Source organism: Orcinus orca, chromosome 5, assembly GCF_937001465.1.
Source record: "Orcinus orca chromosome 5, mOrcOrc1.1, whole genome shotgun sequence".
Taxonomy (NCBI): Eukaryota; Metazoa; Chordata; class Mammalia; order Artiodactyla; family Delphinidae; genus Orcinus; species Orcinus orca.
Window position 1 is genome coordinate 90242640 of NC_064563.1, and position 22025 is coordinate 90264664.

At 43.5% G+C, this 22025-nt stretch overlaps 1 protein-coding gene across 1 annotated transcript in view; it reads left to right on the forward strand.

The window, feature by feature from the left end:
- Window positions 1-380: 380 nt before the first annotated feature.
- CCDC80 (coiled-coil domain containing 80) overlaps window positions 381-22025 on the forward strand; it is a 33506-nt gene continuing 11861 nt past the window's right edge. Inside the window, exons 1-4 of the mRNA XM_004272059.4 lie at window positions 381-747; window positions 1163-3063; window positions 11027-11183; window positions 21883-22019. Of these exons, the coding sequence (XP_004272107.1) occupies window positions 1174-3063; window positions 11027-11183; window positions 21883-22019 (2184 nt within the window). The 5' untranslated portion in view covers window positions 381-747; window positions 1163-1173. The remainder of the gene's footprint in view (window positions 748-1162; window positions 3064-11026; window positions 11184-21882; window positions 22020-22025) is intronic.

The window sequence follows — 22025 nt, forward strand, 5'->3', positions numbered from 1 at the left end:
TGTTAAATTCTTAGTGAAGTTTCCTGGATTTCCAGTGGCTGCTGTTGTTTGAGTTTGGTTTGGATCAAAACTGAGGTTGTCCTGGCATTGCTGGGACTGAATCCAGGCAAGAGGAAGAAGAAAAAGGAGAAGGAAAAGAGGAGAGAAAAAGGTGCGAAGAAATAAAGGGAGGAGAGAAGCGTAAGGAAAAGAAAAAAGTCCTTTTTCAACATCACATTCCTGTGTTTTCCCTCAGCCTGGAAACTATATTAATCCCAGTGCTTTTACGCTCGGAAACAAAGGGACTAAGCCAGACTGTGGGGGAAAGGGTGATAAGAAGGATCCTGGAACTCGAAAAAGAGAAAGAGTGAGATTCAGAAATAGCTGGGGCTCCACTTTAAGGGGCGTCCAGTACTGTCGGCCGGGGGCATTGGCACACACAGACACACAAGCCTGAGCAGAAAGAAGCTGCAGACAAATGGAGATGCAAAGACTTAAAAGGACAGCTCCTTTCACCTCATTCTACTTGTCAAGAAGGTAAAAAGGCACAGCCAGAAAGAAAAGAAAAAGCTCAGCCCTCAGGTCCAGACAGGCGGTGGTCTGCGTGTGGCTTTGGGAGCTGGAGCTGCAGTACACCCCTTTGTATCGGACAGCCTCGCAAAGGAGAAAGAGAGTTGGGAGGAAAAGTGTTTCATCTAGGAACTGTCCTGGGAGCACACTTCAGATTACATTTTAAAGCCTCTGCATTCCATCTCCATGAGCCACCACGTAAGTGTGTAATCCTGCCTGTCTTTGCTGTGCTTGTTTGTTTCTTTGTCGCTTATTTGAAGAAATGAAATGGGAATGTTGTCATAATTGATATGCTCAGTGTGCATTTTCTCTGCAGCATCAGACAGTCAGTTGAAACAGTGCAAGCATGTTGAATGGGTTTCCTGCTTAATATAGCTGTCTCTGCTAAGCACTGACAAATTACAGGGACTTAAATGCAACGGGATCTCATCCGACTTTCCATTCCCTGACCTGCCTCCTTCTTCTTCTCTAACCGCCCCCCCCTTCCCCTCCCCTTGGCCAAGATAGAGAAAGAGATAATGCCGAGCTCTGTTTGCAATTAAATGATTTTCTTTCTTTCTTTTTTTACTCTGCCCTCCCCTTTCTGTCTTTTGACCCTGCTGCCTCCCCAAAGTGGATTGCACAATGACATGGAGAATGGGACCCAGTTTTACCATGCTACTGGCATTGTGGCTGGTGTGCGGATCAGAACCCCACGCGCATGCCATGAATAGAGGGAGCCGCGGAGGGCAGAAAGCGCCTCCGGTTTCCCCCGTCAACAGAAGGCCAGCTCGGTTACTGAGGCACACGGGGAGGTCTCAGGGAATTGAGAGAACCACTCCGGAAGAACCAAACCTCCAGCCTCTCCAAAGAAGGAGGAGCGTACCGGTGTTGAGAGTGGCTCATGCCACGGCACCGTCAGCCTCCCTGGGTATCCACGGGGCCCCAGTGAGAACTGAGCGGAGACCAGCAGCCCGGAGCTCTCCCCGTGAGATGGTCCGAGATGAGGGGTCTTCAGCTCGGTCAAGAATGTTGCGCTTCCCGTCTGGCTCCAGCTCTCCCAACATCCTTGCCAGCTTTGCAGGGAAGAATAGGGTGTGGGTCATCTCGGCCCCCCACGCCTCGGAAGGCTACTACCGGCTCATGATGAGCCTGCTGAAGGACGACGTGTACTGTGAGCTGGCGGAAAGGCACATCCAGCAGATCGTGCTTTTCCACCAGGCAGGCGAGGAAGGAGGCAAGGTGCGGAGGATCACCACTGAGGGCCGGGTCCTGGAGCAGCCCCTGGACCCCAGCCTCATCCCAAAGCTGATGAGCTTCTTGAAGCTGGAGAAGGGCAAGTTTGGCATGGTGCTGTTGAAGAAGACGCTGCAGGTAGAGGAGCGCTACCCTTATCCGGTCAGGCTGGAGGCCATGTATGAGATCATCGACCAGGGCCCCATCCGCAGGATAGAGAAGATCAGGCAGAAGGGTTTTGTGCAAAAATGTAAGGCCTCCGGGGTAGAGGGTCAGGTGGTGGAGGAAGGGAACGATGGCAGAGAGGCAGGAAGGCCAGGCCTGAGCAGCGAGAAGAGGAAAGAGGAGCAGAGGAGAGCACAAGTGCTGCCAACCAGAGAGAGTCGGCTGAAGGCGATAAGAAAAGCGGCCACCGCTGCGGGGGCCCCTCCTCCACCGCCCACAACCCCACGGGCCACCACCCTGCCTCCTGCTGCAGCCACAGCAGTGACTCGGGCCACCTATCGGCCGGTGACGGTAACTGCAAGACCTACAACCCCCGTGGGCTTTCCGACCACCCAGAGGCCCTGGACCCCCCGGGTGCACCCTTCCTCGGAGCCTCACAGGGCCTCAGCAACAGCCGAGGTGGCCACTGCCAGGGGCCCCGTGGCCTCCAAGAACCTCTACCCTCCACCCAGGAAGGAGCAGCCCAGGGAGAGGCCGCAGACCGCCCGGAGGCCCAGCAAGGCCACCAGCTTCGAGCGCTTCACGGCTGCCCCTCCCACCACCGTCTCCGAGCCCAGCACCAGGGCTGGCGCCGGCCGTTTCCAGGACAACCGCACGGACAGGTGGGAGCACGGCCCCCGGGACCCGAATGTGGGGCCGGGTCCTCACAAGCCTGCAAAGGGGAAACCTCCCCAAAAGAAAGCCCGGGACAAAATCCTTAGCAATGAGTACGAGGGTAAGTATGACCTCAGCCGGCCGACCGCCTCTCAGCTGGAGGAGGAGTTGCAGGTGGGGAATGTTGCCCCCAAAAAAGCGAAGGAGTCTAAAAAGCACGAAAAGCTTGAGAAACCCGAGAAGGAGAAGAAAAAGAGGGTGAAGAGTGAGAAAGCAGACAAGTTACTCAAGAGTGAAAAGCAAGTGAAGAAGGACAAGGCTGAGAAAAAGAGCAGGCAGGAGAAAGAGAAGAACAAGAAGAAAAAGGCGGGGAGAACGGAGAAGGACGGGCACCTGAAACCCACGAAACACTTCGCTCAGAGTCCCAGGAAGTCGGTGACCGACCTGCTGGGGCCCTTGGAAGGCAAACGAAGGCTCCTTGTAAGTAATCTTCTCCTTGGCATTGTTCTGTGGGCCGAGGCAGTGTCCGGCCTTGGTGTGTTATTTTTCTAAAATCACATTGTTGGATGGCAGCCTGTGGCTGAACAGGTGCTATGTTCATGCTATGATCATGAGGTTTGTCAAGGAAAGCCAGCCAGGCCAGTGGTTCCTTTTGGTTAAGATATTCTATGAACCTCTATCCACACAGACCCGTGGCCCTAAGTACAGAATCAATGACTGGGGGATCTTAGCCATGAGCCCAGGGAAGCACCTGTACTCAGCTTCTTCCAAACCCATCAGGCCCATCCCCACTTTACTTCTCTCTTCCACAGGACAGTGGAAAGATACACAGGAGGATACCGCTCCCTTTTGCCAAGTGCAAAGAATAAAAGAATACCTAAAGTGGAATGCACTGGCCGTGGTCACAATTTAGGAAAAGTGTTTCTCTCTGCATGAGCTTAAAAACTAGAAGCATGTGCATGGGTAAATGGCAGGTGTCCTCCTTTCCCCCCTAATTAGGTATATATCAGCAGTTGGAAGACTCAAAGGGGAAAGTAGAGCAGCCTGGGTGGGGAGTGGGTATGACGGGAGTGGGGAAGGGTCCTTGCTGGTCTGCCCTCACGAATATACTTTTAAAACCAGCTGGCTAAAATCTTCTCCCCTAAAGGCTGCCTCCCCCACTGCTTTGCCACCGTCCAAAGAATGATACCAGAACATACAGACCCAAGAGGGCTTTGGACGGGAATAAGCACCATCTTAAACGTACAGGCATTCTCATCAGTGTAGAGAAAGGCTCTTCTTCTCTCAGTGTCTTCTTGCCCCTATTTTACTGCCCTTCCAAGAAGGGCACTAAAAAGGGGCTAGGGGCCCTTTTTTGCCCCTGGCTTCTTAATGTTACATTTTACTCCAGGCTGCCTGGGAGGAAAAGGGCATAATGCAGTTAATTCAGAGAAAAAGATCAGCAAATGGATGTTGGGTAACCTGAGTCAGGAATAATTCTCTCAGCTAGCTGGGTGGAAGGGAGCTGTCCCATGCCATTGAGGACAGCATCTATCCTGCTGAAGACACAAGGTGACTCCATGCCTTGTGTTCCTGCCACCGAAAGAGATGGCATCTCTTAGAGGGTCTTTTAGTTTTTCCAACTAACTTTGGATTAATGATCTGAGCAAAGTGACTCTGTGTCCATGTATCTTTAGTGGTTTCAAAAAGTTAAATGTGCATTTGAAATACTATTCAGAGCAGAGTCCCTTGTGCTATTTATCATGGGTGGGGCATATCCCCAGATTCTCTTAGCTATTTCATCCATAGTGTGTGTATCTATGTATTAGAACAAAGCCTAAGTTTTGGTTGATTCTACAGGTTCATATGTGTGTGTGTGATGTGTGTGTGTGTCTTTTTACATATTTTTTGTATGCTGTTACCTCGTTTTTCACCAGGGCCTTAAAGTAACTATGTAAACTTAGGTTAGCAGAGGATAGGCTGACTGTTAGAGTAGTTTAACAGCTGCTTGGTTATTCCCAGAGTACACAGGTTTCCAGTCAGAACCAGAAGAATCACTGATTTCAGAGTAGAATTCTACCTAGTACAGAAACTCTGGGGGCAAAGTGCTGTCTCTGGGGTATGGGAAAGCATTAGTAACGTGCTCTGTTGCTCTCTTCCTGAGTACCTGGGACTTTGTCCAGCCTACTAAAGCATATCACCCAACCCTGGCCATTTGGCCAGCAGGGCAGACATAGTGTTCCTCATGGTCAGGTTTTAACCAGGGGGGAAATAATCATGGGTAAAATGTCAGGATTGTAATTGTGCACCCATCTGGCAAATACTTCCACCGCCCCTAGCTTGTGAGTCAGAAGAAAGGGGTTTTCATACTATATCCCTGATATTAGTCATGCCTTTCATTTCTCTCTCTTTCTCTCCACTCCCTTAGTCAGGGATTTGAAAGCCCAGCTGGGTCTTTTCTGCTTTTAACAGTATCCCTGATCATAAATTTCTAGCAAATGAAACTCAAACGACAGGTTCTGCTGATGTCATGTGAGGCAAAACAGAAACCAGCTGGGATTGCTCATGGCAATGTTGCTCTTTGGGGTTGGACAGAGAACTGGGATTGTTATTAGAAAGAAAATACCAACAGGAGGCATTTCAGTCCCACGTGTGTTCAGCTGATGATCATATCGGAACTGTGTTCTCTGAAGAGCTAATGATGTCTAAAAGAAGAATGGATTAGAAAAGGCATGATAAAAGAAACACAACCTAAAGTCAAAAGATGGAGAGAAAAGTGTCTTTTTCACCAGACAGAGAGGAGACCAGTGTCTCTGGGTGAAAGATTTTGCTGGTGCCATGTATCTTTTTTCCATTCATTTTTCCTGTCAGGCATGGTTGATGTTATTCAGGAAGTTTCAGTGATTCAATTAATATTCATTAAGGCTCAGCAGCCTCCAAGCTGTTCAAGTACAGCTGACAATGTAGCCTAACCCAGTGTGCTCAAACTGAAATGAGGTTTGCATTCCAAGAAGCTGTGCTGGCCCTTTAGCTCACCTTCCCAGATTTTCAGTAACTTGCTGCCCAACTACAGTTAACCTACTGCTTTGCATTTATTTATATCATTCTTTAGATGTGAAAACATCACATAACTGCTACTTAACTACTTAGAGAAGCACTGGCAGAGATGGTATAGGTTATGGTCAGGTGAACAGCATCCTAATGGGCTTCAAAAGGAGCTTCAGGTAGAGCCAGGTGTCCTATTCTTAGGCCAGAGGTCAAGCCTCCAAACCCGCTGCCTCTCAGCCTGTCAACTGAAAGAGGCACATCCTGCAAGGTGCTTTGCTGAGACTGTGAATTAACTTTCACAACAGTCCTGTGAGGAAGGACTAATCAACTCCATTTACAGAGGAGGCAACAGAAGCTTAGACAAGTTGAGAAGTTTCCCAAGGTGTATAGCTAATACGTGACAAAGTGAGAATTAGAACTGAGGTCTGTTTGATTTTTAAAACTGAGGGTCAAACCACTGCCCTGCTCTGCCTTCCCATGGGTGTGAGCTTATCATGGACATATGCCATAAAAAGAAGGGGAAACTGAGAAATGGACGTTAGTAATATGGATGTTTTAAAATTCATTTTCAACCTTGAATTACTCATATAAAGGGTGAGGTACACCAACTGTCAACATTTCGTGTTGAGCACCAATGTACAGTTTCTGTCTTTAATACCCAGCTAGTTCTTTGCACCTCAACTCACCGGCTTTCCACACAGTCAGTGGAGAACAATAGATTGAATCCCAGTTAACCTAATCCCTCAGACTGGTTGGTGTTGGTTTGGGGGTGACAACAGTGAGAATATAGATGAGCTGTTTATCACTAAAACACTGGAGTCCAGAGTGTAGCTGAAAAGCCATCGTGCTGTGCCCTGAGATCTACCTACTTGTCAATGAGCAAGAGGGCTCATCACGCCAAAGTACATAGATTCAAGTTCAAGTTTAAGCATTCTTAAGACTGAATCTCCCATAATTCAAGTACGTTCATACTTTTAACCTTACCTCAGAAATTTGGATATTGGGACAACAATCTACTTATTTGGTTTAATTTTAGAAAAGGATATAAAGCTCCGGTTTACTAAGGCAGACTACCAGCTGGGACGCTATTTCTCAGAATCCTGTCCTAGTATTTTGACCTTAACACAGTATTTGGAATAAGTTGAGACTTAAAATGTCTTCCCCCTGACATCTTCACATTCCTGTTTGTGCCCTTTACTTATGCAACCTGGCTTCATTATACTCTGAGGCTGCTTGTGCCAACATACCAGTTGGAACAGAAACATGAAAAAGAACAACACAATTCTAAATTCACTTTACATGCCCTGATTTATCACCACCAAACTGGAAAGAGGCCAAGTGCTAGACAATAATGTTTACTGAGAAGTTCTAGAATGCTCTTTTTAGGAAGCGGGGACTGGATACCATTTTAAACACTGTTTGAAGTAGTGCCACACTAGAAAATGAATGGGACGTAGATGTCAACACACAGGGAAAGAGTCGCTGAAATACGTTTAGATGATCAGCCTCTTTTACTTTCTGTGCTGCAAACTCGAGGAGCAGATTGAACATAAGGGAGAGTGTCTTTACCAACGGTTCGTGGGCTGCATCTTGACTTACATAACCAGGAAACCACTCCTGGCTGGAATGATCTGTGTAGCCAGAGGAACGTGGGCCAGAATTGTGCTCCTACTGTCTGCAGGGCAATGGTGGGGCTGGAGCTTCAGTGCCTTGAAGAATGGATCCTCTGGTTGGGGAGATATGACATAAACATGAAACAAAGAGGTAAAAGGAAATACATAAATTTCAGGTGAGCCGTGCAGGCAATAAGAACAGTAATTAAAAGGAGAAAGTGAGCATTGTGGGCCAGAAGACACTTTAAGGAGGATGGCTGCATTTGAAGAATGACTCAGATTCTGATAAGATGGAAGGGTGGGGAGGACTTTCTGGGTGAGAAGGGTGACATGGGTGAAGGCAGAGGAAGGAATGTGAGTGAATTATTCAGAGGCAACATACATCTGTGACGCTCTGGTGCACGCAGCCTGTATATATATATTATATATAATATATATACTAATGTATGTGCTTGATTCTCACTACTTTATGAGCTCATAGGGAAGTTGTTCCATAGTAAAGATGAGAAAACTAAGGTTCAGCATGTTAAGTGGCCTTGTTGAGGTTACAGAGTAGCCAGGGGTTGAACTAGGACTAAAATGCAGGCCTTCCAATTTTGACTGCAATCACCCTGCCTTCCAATTTTGACTGCAATCACCCTTTCTCTGTGCCACTCTGCACAGATTCCTCTCATTTCACAATTTAGGCCGGTCTGGCTACAGGGTGAAGAGGTCACGTAAGGGAGGAATAGGAGGAAAGTTAGCTAGAGAAAGCCAGAGGCCAGGTTGTGGAGGGCTGGAAGCTAGGAAATGAGTCATGCTAAATGAATGTCACCTCACGGGTGGGTTAAGGCTTCCTTGGGCAAAGGGCCTGAGGTGAAAGTAAACATCAGAGCCCTTTATTTATTTAAGTACAGCTCCCACTGGGTATCCAGGGCCTAAGGCTACTGTATTCAGAGATACAGGGGAGAAGCTGCCAGGCAGGGGAGAATGAGGTTCTATTTGATTACATATTCTCTGAAATTCTCAATTATGCACAAGGGGGAGAAAAAGACCAAAGCGGGCTTTGAGGACTCTTAAAATCCTGTCATATCATGGTCTGTCCATGTACTGTAGGGGTCCATGAATGGAATGGAGTCTATGTATGGATTTGAAGTTACAGAGGCAGGTAATTATCAGTCATCTAGCATATATTCTAAATATGGGCCTATCCTTCTTTTAGAACAGGGAGTCCAGACTCATTACCAGTAAATCTTACCTTCGTTTTTTTACTCTTTTGTGTTCTCACTTAAACATTCATTTTATTTATTTTAAAATAGTGTATCTGTGAACAAAAAAAAAAGCCAGAAAGAAAAACCTAAAACATACCAACTAAAAACAAAACTCCTGGATATGGGCTACCATGAAAACCTAAAGAATTATTTTCAAATGTCATGTAGCTAATTAAAAAACTAACAAACAAAGCGAAAATACCATCACTATATCTTTTTATAGCCACCTTAAATCTTTTTTAAGACTAAGTATGAATCAATGAATAAATAAGGGGAAATTTTATTATTTTCCTCTTGGGAAATTATTTTTCTAAAACAAGCATTTCCTACTCACCCTGTCCATCTGAAGAGGTATATAAATACAAAATCAAAAATAGATGAAATCGGGTTGAGAATCTGCCCGCTAATGCAGGGGACACGGGTTCGAGGCCTGGTCTGGGAAGATCCCACATGCCGCGGAGCAACTAGGCCCGTGAGCCACAACTACTGAGCCTGCATGTCTGGAGCCTGTGCTCCGCAGCAAGAGAGGCCACGATAGTGAGAGGCCCACGCACCGTGATGAAGAGTGGCCCTCGCTCGCCACAACTAGAAAAAGCCCTCGCACAGAAACGAAGACCCAACACAGCAAAAATAAATAAATAAATAAATTTAAAGTAGCTAAAATCATTTACATTCCCACCAGCAGTGTATGAACTTCCAGTTTCTCTACATATTAAAAAAAAATAGATGAAATCATGTCTATTTAAGATAAATAACAATCTGAGAAAAACGAAACAAAACAAAACTTCATTCCGGATAAACTTTGTTAATGTTCCACTCAAAAGCTATTGAACTCATTTTGATTTCCATGAAGCATAGTATCTTCTCAAGCACAGAGAATTCTTAGAAGGGAAAGCCTACAGGCAGCAATAAACACATCTCTGACAGAGCAAAATAAACAGCAGGATGAGCTGGGAGCAGATTTGTTACCATTTTGATAAAGTATTCGATAAAGAGGTTAACAACATGGTGACTTTCCCTCTGCAAAATGCCAAGCTAATAGCCACAAACTTCAGAAATATTTTATAAGGTTAGATGGGTAAGTAGAAAAGTGGTTGACAAATTTGAATTGGTCAAATGAAAGAAACCGTATAGACGGTGGTCCAGTGGTTAGGACTCCATGCTTTCACTGCCAGTTCAATCCTGGCCTCTGAACTAATGATGAGCCTGCAAAGGGTGAGTAGACAGTGTTTACTGCAGACATCAGCCTAGTGAGCTAATGGGGTTAGAGAGGTCAACAAAGACCTGGTTATCATCAGCATAAAACTTCATGTCCTTCCACTTCCAGGGTGAACAGCACATGCCTACACACTCATGGATTGTGGTACACAGTTCTGGTTTCTGCTCAGGAAGAACCTGGTAAAATTGGAGAAAGCTCGGGAAAAGGCAGCAAAAATAATCACCAGAGTCAAAAGGCTTTTATTTTGGACTCGATTAAAACACTGAGGCAGTCTTAGGGAGAGGGTTCAAGAGGAGCCCTAAAAAATAAGAGTATCCTCATTTTATCCAAAATAATGAAATATGTTTTCCCAGATAGCTGGTGACTAAATCATCTCTTTCTATTGCTGTATCTTCTCTTTCCCCAGAAAACGTCAGAGTTTCAAAGTGAGTGTGAGAGACACAGGGGCTAGGTGAAAAATACAGTTTTGAATTGGAGAGAAGGCGAGCTGAAAGAGTAAAACCCATCCTGTTCGAGGACTCCAACATCAGACATCCACCACGAGCTCTATGCAGGCCCAGTGTGACAATGACTATATTCTGTGACAATACTGGGCCAAAAGGCTGTCCTAAAAATTCTCTGCAAGGTTGCCCCATAAAAATTCTAAGCCGTCGAATGTTCCATAGTGCCTAAGGCCTGTCTATGAAACTCAACCCCGTGAGACATGAAATAATAGTGGTAACCACTGAATTCATGAATGTCTGAGCAGCCAATTAAGATAATGAAGATCAAAATAGAGGAAGAAATGGGAATTCCCTGGCGGTCCAGTGGTTAGGACTCTGTGCTTCCACTGCAGGGGGCACAGGTTTAATCCCTGGTTGGCGAACTAAGATCCCGCATGCTGTGGGTGGTGCAGCAAAAAAAAAAAAAAAAGAGAGAGAGAGAATACAGTCATTTAAAAAATAAATAAATAAAACATAAAACAAGAGAGATAGCATTTATTGAACAATTGTTGCATGCCAAGTATCATGTAATGCTTACATCAGCCTTGCGAAAGAACATTCCTGTGCAGAGTTCACAAATGAGAAAACCAAGACATGTGGAGACTGGTAATGAAGGCAGACAATAGTGGAAATGAATAGAAAACTCTAAGCTGTCTGGAGTCATTAAAAAAAGGCCTTTCCAAACGGTCTCTTTTGGCCTTAATTATACTATCTATTCAACAAAACAATCTAGTTTCTTCGTTTAGGTGTCAGTCACTACCAACCCTCTATTCCAAATCATCCCTTTGGCTTTTGCCTCTGTGTGAAACTATCACCGTGAGTTACTATTTTCTTGCTTTCACCCTCCTCCAGCTGATCACTGCTCCCAAGGCTGAGAACAATATGTATGTGCAGCAGCGAGATGAGTATCTGGAAAGTTTCTGCAAGATGGCCACCAGGAAAGTCTCCGTGATCACCATCTTTGGCCCTGTCAACAACAGCACCATGAAAATCGACCACTTCCAGCTAGGTTCTCTGAAACACTTTATTATATTATTGCTTTTCTCTCAGCTAAGGTGGGGCACACCTTATGGGAGAGGTCGGTGGGGAATCAAAAGGAAAATTCAGGTTTCAAGAGGGCTTTTTTCTTGTGGTAACAAATGTCAGTCTGCCTAATTCCTGATATGTAGCCATTCTGAATGGTTCTGGTTTAAGTTTTGGGCACTTTAAAATGAAAAATATGCAAACACTGTATGGTTTGAAAGTCAGTAAGATGGAGGAAAAGGGGAGAAGTAATACAGTGTGTCGGGGGCAGCCAGAGAGGTATCCTGACACTTTCTTCTGGATCCTGAGTCTTCTTTTTTTTTTTTTTTTTTTTTTTGCGGCACGCGGGCCTCTCACTGTTGTGGCCTCTCCCGTTGCGGAGCACAGGCTCCGGACGCGCTGGCTCAGCGGCCATGGCTCACGGGCCCAGCCGCTCCGCGGCATGTGGGATCTTCCCGGACCGGGGCACGAACCCGTGTCCCCTGCACCCGCAGGTGGACTCTCAACCACTGCGCCACCAGGGAAGCCCCTGAGTCTTCTTGCCTGTGAGCAGCACCATCTGATATTCCCGTAGCCTTTGTGCTGCAGGCGACTCCCTCACAGATGGGGCTCCTGCAGACCCTTGGGGGTCCTTGACTCTGGCCAGGCTTGGGGGGAATGAGCCGGGGCTGAGAGGAGCTGTGAAGCTAAATGAAAAATCACTGGAAATACAGACTGAATGGCGCCCACGTCCTTTTGGAAAGCAGAGGGATTTGGCTGAATGTGGAGTTTTCACAATTTTTCATATTAATGATGCGTGTGAGGCGTACAGCTCAGCGTTAGGCAGCTAAGGTCTAACTCACTGCGTTCTCATGGGAACATGGCAAGACTTACTGTGAGCAGTTATGCCTCATGGTCAGAAGCCCCACCTCTAACCCACCCAGTTTCTTTTATAACTATTACATCTCTAGAGCTTTATTTTTTAAAAAAAAACGTTTTTTCTTACATGATTTCTCTACTTTTGTTTATTGTTGTTTCAACTATAATGAAAATCCTTCTTCTTGTACCATTTGCGTATCCTACATATTTTCCATAAAATATATTTCATCTGAAAGCATATAAAACATGCTTTTTCCATTAGTTAACTTTTTTTTTTCTGGCTGCACCGTGGCATGTGGGATCTTAGTTCCCTGACCGGGGATCAAACCCGCACGCCCTGCAGTGGAAATGTGGAGTCTTAACCACTGGACCACCAGGGAAGTCCCTCCATTAGTTAACATTTAACTTCATTACATGTAACATGTTACCTCACATATTTTTCTGTCATGTGATCTTGGTATCATTGAACACATATCAGTCATAATTATGTCATGATAATGTCAACTTGATTTTAATATAGTCTAGCTTTCTAAATCATATTTTTTTATTGTCGTAAAAACACTCAGCATAAGATCTATCCTCTTAACTAATTTTTAAGTGCACAATACAGTATTGTTTAGTATAGGTACAGTGTTGGCCAGCAGGTCTCCCAAATTTATTTGGGTTTGAAGTTTCAGTTATGCATTCTCTATTTTTATTAGCTCACTTTTCCCTGAGATAGTTCTAAAGGAAAATAAATAGCATCCTTTCCAATGTCCTCTCATAAATCATTGTGGATCAGTGATTGGTTTGTGGACATTTATCTCTGTGCTGTATGTATGTCTGGGAGGGAGAACAGAAAGAGAGAGAGAGAGAGAGTGTGTCCTTACCAACAATAACAATAATCATACAAACAAAAGACACAAAAGAAGTTCTAGAGTTAAATAAAGAGGTTCAAATCCACGGTCACAATGTATTTGTTGTGTGACTTTGGGCAAGTTATTTCCTAAGTCTCAGCTTAGAACATAGTTATATACATTTCACAGGTGATGGTGAGGATTTAATAAGAGGTTATATGTAATTACCTGTCACATAATAAGTACTACTATTGTCGTCATCACCACCATTTGATCTGGCAGGCATCTGGAGATCAATGTGCTGTCACAGGGACTAGAGCACGTATAATTGAAAAATACCTGTAATTGCTTTCTGCTAATTACACAGCGTTGACAGGGAACCCTCACAACTGCTTCTCAGGGTCAGGCTGCATTACTACTCTTGGTGACAAAACTGAAGCCCAAGATGGACTTCCCTAATGGTCCTGTGGCTAAGACTCCGCGCTCCCAATGCAGGGGCCCCGGGTTCGATCCCTGGTCAGGGAACTAGATCTTGCATGCATGCCGCAACTAATGCTCCCACATGCCGCAACAAAGATCCCGTGTGCCGCAACTAAGGCCCGGCACAGCCAAAATAAATAAACTAATATTAAAAGAAAAAAATTTTTAAATAGTGTTATTAAAAAAAAAAAAAAAAACTGAAGCCCAAGAGACTAATACTACAAAGCCGCATATTCTGTGGTTAACTGGGAGTCAACCATTGGCTTCCTGGATTTTCAAATAGTTGCATGAGCCAGTGAGCTTGGTTATAATCCAGATGTCTAGAGAGGAAGTAGGTATTCAATCCAGTACAGAAACATGCTGGCTGGTGATGAAAGCCTTCCTCCACCAGGTGTTCCCAGTGTCAAATATGTTACGCACCAACTCACACAAAGAATTGTCATTCCTTACTTCAGAGAAGTTTGGAAAAATCATTATATCTTCCACCTCAACCTCTACATGGTCCTAACTGTTACAAGCATTTGGTGCTGCCTTGGCAAAATTTTAACATGAATCCTGCTGTCTTTTAGACATCTGGATTGAATATGAACTGTAGAGGACTGAGATTTTCTTTTCTGCCTTATTGGAAATCAGGTATTGTGATTTGGGTGTTTGCCACTTACTGAATGGGAGCTTGGACATGATTTGGGGGCCTTTTATTTTGTTCCTTATCTGATTCCTGGAAGGCCTTTCTCTCCTTGTGTCATGTCCCAGGTTACCCTTATGGGAAAGGCTGTAGTACTTTCAGCCAAGACTGGGAGTCAGCCATGGGAAAACAGGAGTTGGCGTGTGCCATGGTCTCAGTGAACCAATCTCCAGCCTTGACCGATTTTCAGCTGGAAATCTCTCAGATGGCCTTACTTTCCTCAAAATAAATCAGGCACTCTCTACTCTTCCAGTCTTTTACTGGTCCTTAAAAGCAGAGGCCCACATCCAACTACAGTGTGGGCTGTACTCATCAGCTGGCCTGTCTTGCTAAATGTATTTGAGTTATAGATGATGGACCTACAAACACCAGGAAACTTACTTTAAGGTTTCAGTCATCATTCGTTCTTGAGCAAATTCCAATGCAGAATAAGCCCATCTGGCTTTGCCAGCCCAGAGTATATTATACGTGATGGTTTAGAATGACCTAACACAAAAAGAAAATAAAAATTAAAAAAAAAAAACCCAAAACCAAAAGACGAAAAATAGAATGACCTAACACATAAAGACATTCTTAATTGTTAGAGATATTTAAAGTATCAATCTAAGATAGGAATATTGGTGTCTATGTTAAGTGTATGAATTATAGACAAAGTTTGTCAGGTGGGAAGGAGTTCCTAGCTAAAGACATTTATTGCAGAATGAAAAGAGAAGTGAGGAAAGCACAGCAGACATGTATATATATATATATTTATGTGCTTAGCAAAATGTAGAGATGAAAAATATTTTGACGCTGGTATTGATCACCAAATTTTAAGAGTTAGAACACAGGACATTTTTATGGGCAAAGGCAGTTTTTGATAGTTTCTTTCGGTACGTGGGCCTCTCACTGCTGTGGCCTCTCCCATTGCGGAGCGCAGGCTCAGCGGCCATGGCTCACTGGCCCAGCCGCTCCGTGGCACGTGGGATCCTCCGGGACCGGGGCACGAACCCGTGTCCCCTGCATCGGCAGGTGGACTCTCAACCACTGCGCCACCAGGAAAGCCCTGATAGTTTCTTTTTAAAGAATAAAAAAAGGGAGGTGGAAGAGTTTATGGAAGTGTAGTGTGGCAACAAGGAGAAACAGTGTTGATTCCTTATTCATGTGAGTAGAGAATTCCTAGGTGAATCTCTAACACAACTTTCCTAAGTGAGACTGATAGAATACATTTCAGCCTAAAATACTCTACCTTCGATCCTGTTGAAGAGAATTGCTCTTTCTGAACAGCCTCACAACCATCAGGATCCATAACAATGCAGAAATGCTGCTTTCCCACAGGAGCACCTGAAAAATTGACCCTTTGCCCCAATTCCTCCTTTCTTCAGTGGTGACTATGCCCGGCAGCTGCCTTCTCTAGAGCCTGCCACCCTGTGCCGGGAGACAAGGCTGGGTGAGTGACCAGATTTCCAGACACTGCCTGTGGTCTCCCTCTCTGTTTATTCAGTCTTTGATTATCAATCACTCTGTGCCCTAGAGGCTGGAGAGGCTGCCCCCTAACTTGTCCAGTCATCCCATTCAACATCAAGTGTACCAGTGTCAAGATCAACCCCTGCAAGCAAGGGGTGAAAAACACCTGATAAGTCAAGTGTATAAAACAAGTGCTTGAAGGATGTGGTAGAGGAATAAGCTCTTCCAATTGCAGTCATCACAGTACTGTATGTATCACAGAATTTTGAAAAGCGGGTGGATTTAAAGGAGGGGACTTGAAACTGAGTAGATTTTTTTGGATAGATGATGACTCTATCATAGGTGCTTTTTGTTTTTATTCTTTTTTTTAAACAAATGATACATGTTTTGGATTCCAAAGTCAGAGCTACATAAAAAGGCATACACAGACAAGTCTTACACCCATTCCTGACCCTTTACCTTATTACTCTCTGCCCCCATAGGAATATTTATGATTCCTTGTTTATCCGTTTAATGCTTGTTTGTGCAAACACAAATAAATATAAATACCTATGTTCCTCTTCTCTCTCTCTTTTTTTTTTTTTAACAGGAAACTGTTTTATTACCTTGGCTAGGAAAGACCTTTTTTTTTTTTAATTGAAGTATAGTTGATTTACAAAGTTGTGTTTGTTCCAGGTATACAACAAAGTGAATATATATATATATATATATATATATATATATATTCTTTTTCAGATTCTTTTCCATTATAGGTTATTACAAGATATTGAATATAGTTCCCTGTGCTACAACGTAGTTTCTTTTTGTTTTCCCCTTCTTTTTTATACAAACTATAGTATACTGTATGGACTACTTTGCGTTTTGCTTCTTTCATTTAAATATATTTCCTGGAGATCTTTTCTTATGAGTACATAGAGATCTTTCTCATTCTTTATTAAGCCATTGTGAGATTCTACCACAGTCTCTTTAACCATTCCCCTTGATGGACATTTGGATTGCTTTCAGTATATTGTTTTTATAAACAATTTCAGAATTAACCCGTACACATGTCACTCTATGTATGTGGGTATATCTTTACAATAGATTCTGAGATGTAAGATAGTTGGGCCAAACAGAAAGTGTATCTACTTTGGGTAGATATCACCAAATTTCTCTCCATACAAGTTGTATCATATTGCAGTCCCACCAGAAATGTGTAAGAACGTCTATCTCCCCAGACCTCTTCAATAGACTGTGCGATCAAACTTGTGAATGTTTTTAAGGAATGCAGTGTGTGAAAAATGGTATCTTAGTGTGATATAGTGTTAGGTTGCATTTCTCTTTTTATGAGTATGATCGAAGATATTTTCATATGTTTCAGGAACATTTATGCTTTGTTTTTAGTGTCCTTTGCTTATTTTTCTATTGTGTTGTTGGTCTTTTTAATCTCACTTTATAGGCGTTCTTTATAAAACAGAAGGAAAATTCAGACTCCCTGGTCCTCTCCCCACTCCAAGATGCTGACCCAGTTTGGGGATGGGGTCCAGAAATCTGTTTTTAAAATGTTGCTCAAGGGATTCTGATTTGCAGATAAGTTTGATCTAGAGCAGAAGGTTGGGTGTAGGATAGAAGGGAAGAGAGGGCTAGAAATATAGATTGGCACGCGATTTTAGAGGATTTCAAATACCAGGACAAAGAATTCAAACTTTATTTGGTAAACCATGTGAAGTCACTAAAGGTTTCTAAATATATTTTTCAAATAAATTTTAAATAACTTTTAAGGTTTAGTAGTCAGTCTGTAGGACAGAAAAGCACCTGGCAGGACACATTCTTCATAGACAAGACTAATTGGCAAATTGGTCTTTCTAGACAATTGAGACAATTGATTAAGGCAGAGGAATAGTGCCCCACAGGGAGCATGAACCAGATAGATCTGGATTCAAGGATTGTAATTTTAACATGCACTCCAGGTTCATGATGAAGGTAGACAGTGACTCATACTTTGAAAAGCTACAAGAGGAAATTGGGAACTTCTGAAGCAATGGGGGAGCTGAAGTGGTCCCAGGACATTGGAGGAATGGCCTGAATTTAGGGATAAAGAGAAAGAGGAGAAACCATGGATGTCACAGAGACGCAGCAGTCACAGAGGGAGGCTTCAGACACAATGCCTGGCACACAGTTGGTGTTTAATAAGTTGTAATTGGAGCTGAATTTTTCTGCAGTGTCATTGCTGTCTATAGTCAGACATGGAAGAACGAATACATGAAGAAACTTACTACTACCTGAAGACCACTGACTTTTGGAGTTGGAGTTCTGAAAGGGTGGGAAACTAGGCAGGTGTTTCTCTTCTAGAGCCAGTGCTCATCAGCACACAGCAGAGTTCATCCTCCCCCCGTCCCTCCTCAAAAATCTTAGGTCCAGGGGCTTCCTTGGTGGCGCAGTTGTTGAGAGTCTGCCTGCCGATGCAGGGGACACGGGTTCGTGCCCTGGTCCGGGAGGATCCCACGTGCCGCGGAGCGGCTGGTCCAGTGAGCCATGGCCACTGAGCCTGCGCGTCCGGAGCCTGTGCTCTGCAATGGGAGAGGCCACAGTAGTGAGAGGCCGGCGTACCGCAAAAAAAAAAAAAAAAAAAAACTTAGGTCCAGGGGCAGGTTGTGTGGAATGACCAAATCCTACCAAATGGGCTTGGCTCTGTGAATCATTTTAGGCGGATCAGGACCATATGGACAATTTATAGGATGTGTTCTAAAGAATGCTTGCTTTAAGCCCTGCCACCCTTGAGGAGGACTAGACATCTTTGACAGAACTTGGATAAATTTAATAAGAATCTGTCAAATTCATGTTGCTTTTCCAGACTGAAGAAAACCTCTTGTTCACCCAGCCCTGATTTAGACAGAATGCAGAGCGTAACAGAGACCTGTGTCAGGAGTAGGCAGCTGGAGACAGGAACTGGCCTCACACTTACCCTCCTCAGAATTCAGCCAGAGGTAGACTCTGTCTTGCTCTAGAGTTGTCCCCATCCCAGTTGGATCCAGTGTTCATCAGGCCTTTCATTGTTTTTCTTTGGCAGATTCTCTCAGCACAAACATTGCTTCGGGATGTATCTTTCTGTAGGCTGGGAGTGCAAAATGTTCTGTTTATCATTTTTAGTTTGATCAAATCATTTCAGAAAATATTCTAGTTGAAGGGAGAATCCAGACCATGAAGTTGGTTTTTTTTTTCCCCTCCATATTTAGTAGAATAAAATTTGGTTTAAATCTTGTTCTTGGGTCATCTCTATCCTTGAGTGTGGTGCATTTTGTGAAAGTAGAGAGAGGACTGGATGGGAGTGAGGTCATGTTACCTGAGTCCTAACCTGCAGTCTGTTATTAACTAGCAATGTGAACTTGAGCAGATTGCTCCCTTCATGGTGTCTGTGATAGGTCGGTTCTCTGGGAAACAGACTCTGAGATTTGCATGCAAGAGGTTAATGGGGAGTATTTCTCAGGAATAATGCCTATGAGGGGTGAGGGATGCAAAGTGACAGAGAGAGAATTTGAATGCAATTGGCCCTTCAGCATTGTTCACTTTGAGGCAAGGGGGCAGCTGTTATATCTACTGCCTCCCCCCTGCGGCAACCACTGAGTGTGGGCTGTCTCTTTGTAAGGGTGTGATTTGGGGAAAGGCAGTACTTTTCTAAGGAGAGCAGTTTTCAGAGGGATTCAGCTGCTAACATTCACAGCAGCTTTAGTCCTGAAGGTAGGATCTGGCCAGCACTGCAGAGTGTCCACTGCAGTCCTTGGTTTCATCTTCAGTAATGTGACTGGGTTGGGCGAGATAATGTCTGTAGCAGTTATCTATTGCCACAATAAGGCTATGTAATAAAGACCCACACACCTCAGTGGCATACGACATTAAACATTCATTGAGTCGCAAGCCTGAAAGGTTCAGCTTTGGCTTGCCCATGTGTTTGCAGTCAGCTGCCTGTTGGTTAGGTGGTTCTGCTGATCTTGGCTGGGCTTGCACACATGTTAGGGGTCAACTGGCTGTCAGTTGATCTGGGATAGCCCTGGCTGGGGTGAGACCAGAGTAACTTGGCTTGACTTATCCTCTTCAAGGCTAGTATGGACGTAGTCTCATGGTAATGGCAGAAGCAGCAGGAATCCCAAATGTGCAGGCCCATTTCTAGCCTCCATTTGTATCACTTATGTGAACACTGGCTAACCCTGACCGAAGCAAGTTATATAGATGAGCTCAGAATCAACCCATCCACCATAACAGGCAGCTACAGCTACTGGGCAAAATGTAAGTATAGGGAAGGGTGGAGAATTGGGACCATTTTTTTTTTTTTTTTTTGCAGTGCGCAGGCCTCTCACTGTTGTGGCCTCTCCCGTTGCGGAGCACAGGCTCCGGACGCGCAGGCTCAGCGGCCATGGCTCACGGGCCTAGCCGCTCCGCGGTATGTGGGATCTTCCCGGACCGGGGCACGAACCTGTGTCCCCTGCATCGGCAGGCGGACTCTCAACTACTGCGCCACCAGGGAAGCCCTGGGACCATTTTTGAAATCCACTACAGTCTCCAATTTCCTTTCATCTCAGCCATTCAATGGTTTTTGTGACTTTATCTGTTAGGTAGATGTAAATGTTCTAATTGTGATTCTACTTAGGAACTAGAACTCTGTTCAAGTTACTTATCTCTGAATTCAGCATCCAGCACAGAATCAGCTTAGGACACTGGCAGCACATATTTTGTTCAATGAACAAAAGCAAAAATGAATGTATGTTATGGATTAAAAATAGCAATTCCTAGGTTCAAGATAAAATCTGGTTTGTAAGGTCTTAGAATCAGAACATTAGTTGTTGAGGACATATACAAATCAGTTTTTTTAAGATTTCCTTCATTATTATTATTATTGTTGTTATTAATCACAAAGTAAAATATGCTTCTTGTTAAAATTTAAATAATATAGACTTACATGGAGTAAACAGTGAAATTTTCTACCTCACCTCTTCCCACTCCTCAGAGGCAACCATTTTTATCAGCTGTATGTCCTTCTGAACTTTTTCCTATGCATATTCCCATATAGATGTATTATGTTTTCTTTTGCTTTATTTCCTTTTAAGAATAACATCATACTATGCACTTTATTCTGCAAGTTGCTGTTTTTATTCAATGAGCTATACTAAACAAAAACCAACACCATGAACCTAACAATTCTTAAATTAATTTATATTTTATTAATGATAGCATTCTCTCTCCTCTCATTATGATCTGCTTGGGAGAATGAAGCTTTTTGTTTATATACTTTCAACTTATATACTTTCAATCCTAATCAAATAAACCAAAGTAATACTTAAATTGTAATTGTCCCCTTTATATCAATAAAAGAGTAATAGTCTGTGGTACTCAGCTGTGTAACCTCTGTATCTGCAAAATTGTGTTTTTTTCTACTGTAGTACTATTCATTGGGTAGCAGTATTGATAATAACTGATAGATTCCCTTCTGTAATAGATCTGTTATCACATATTTGCTAACTTTAACTTTTGTACATTTTTTTTAAATACAGGGGATTATTTGCAGATAAAAATTTTAATAGGGTTGAGGGAAACACTGTGACCTGTATGGGAGAGAAGAAGTAAATAAAGCTGTCCTATCTTTTCCAAAATGCTTTCCAGACATAGTAATTTGCCATGTTCATACTTCCCATTAACCCAGTAGCACCTTTAGGAACCATTCTGAATTATAATAATTTGTTTTCAGGGTTTGGTATTTGAAAAAATACCTAACACTAAAAACTTCCATCAATTCAGTAACATTTTACTTAAAATTGTATTCACTTACAAAATTTATATTATGAATAGCTTGACTTGTTTTGGAGCCAAATGACCAGATTTGAACATAGGCTTTTTATTTTTCTCTATTGCAATGACATAGTTCACTGAGTCCCAAAGTGATTCTCTAAGTGGGAGGAACAGACACTGATTTTAGACTTAAACAAATAACTAACACTAAAATAAAATTTAAAATGAAATAAAACTTAACCAAAGAATCTGGGTCTGGTTCCCTGGTGAGCTAGGGTGATGACTCATCCCCAGAGTGAGTTGGCAGTCTTCTTCCAGGGATGACTCAGCAGCTTCACTCTCACGTTGCTCCTTCTGATTCACTGTGACCAGGGTGGGCAGAGATGGCGGTTTGATCATCTTTGGAAAAGTGATTTTCAAAATGAGTTTATTCACTTGTTTCTATATTTATTTGTTCACTTTGGAAACGCTCGTTCAAACAAAATGTTAGTCAAATGTGTGCAACTATCAAAAACTGTTCTCATTAACTTGGGATGAAGGCTCAGGGCCTCCACCCTTTGGTTTCCCACTGATTTCTGTTTTGTCACATCCATATTTATTCACATTTCATTTGCCTTAAGATAATGAGAAACCTATGCGTGTTGTGGATGATGAGGACTTGGTAGACCAGCATCTTATCAGCGAGCTAAGGAAGGAGTATGGAATGACCTACAATGACTTCTTCATGGTGCTCACTGATGTGGACCTGAGAGTCAAGGTATGG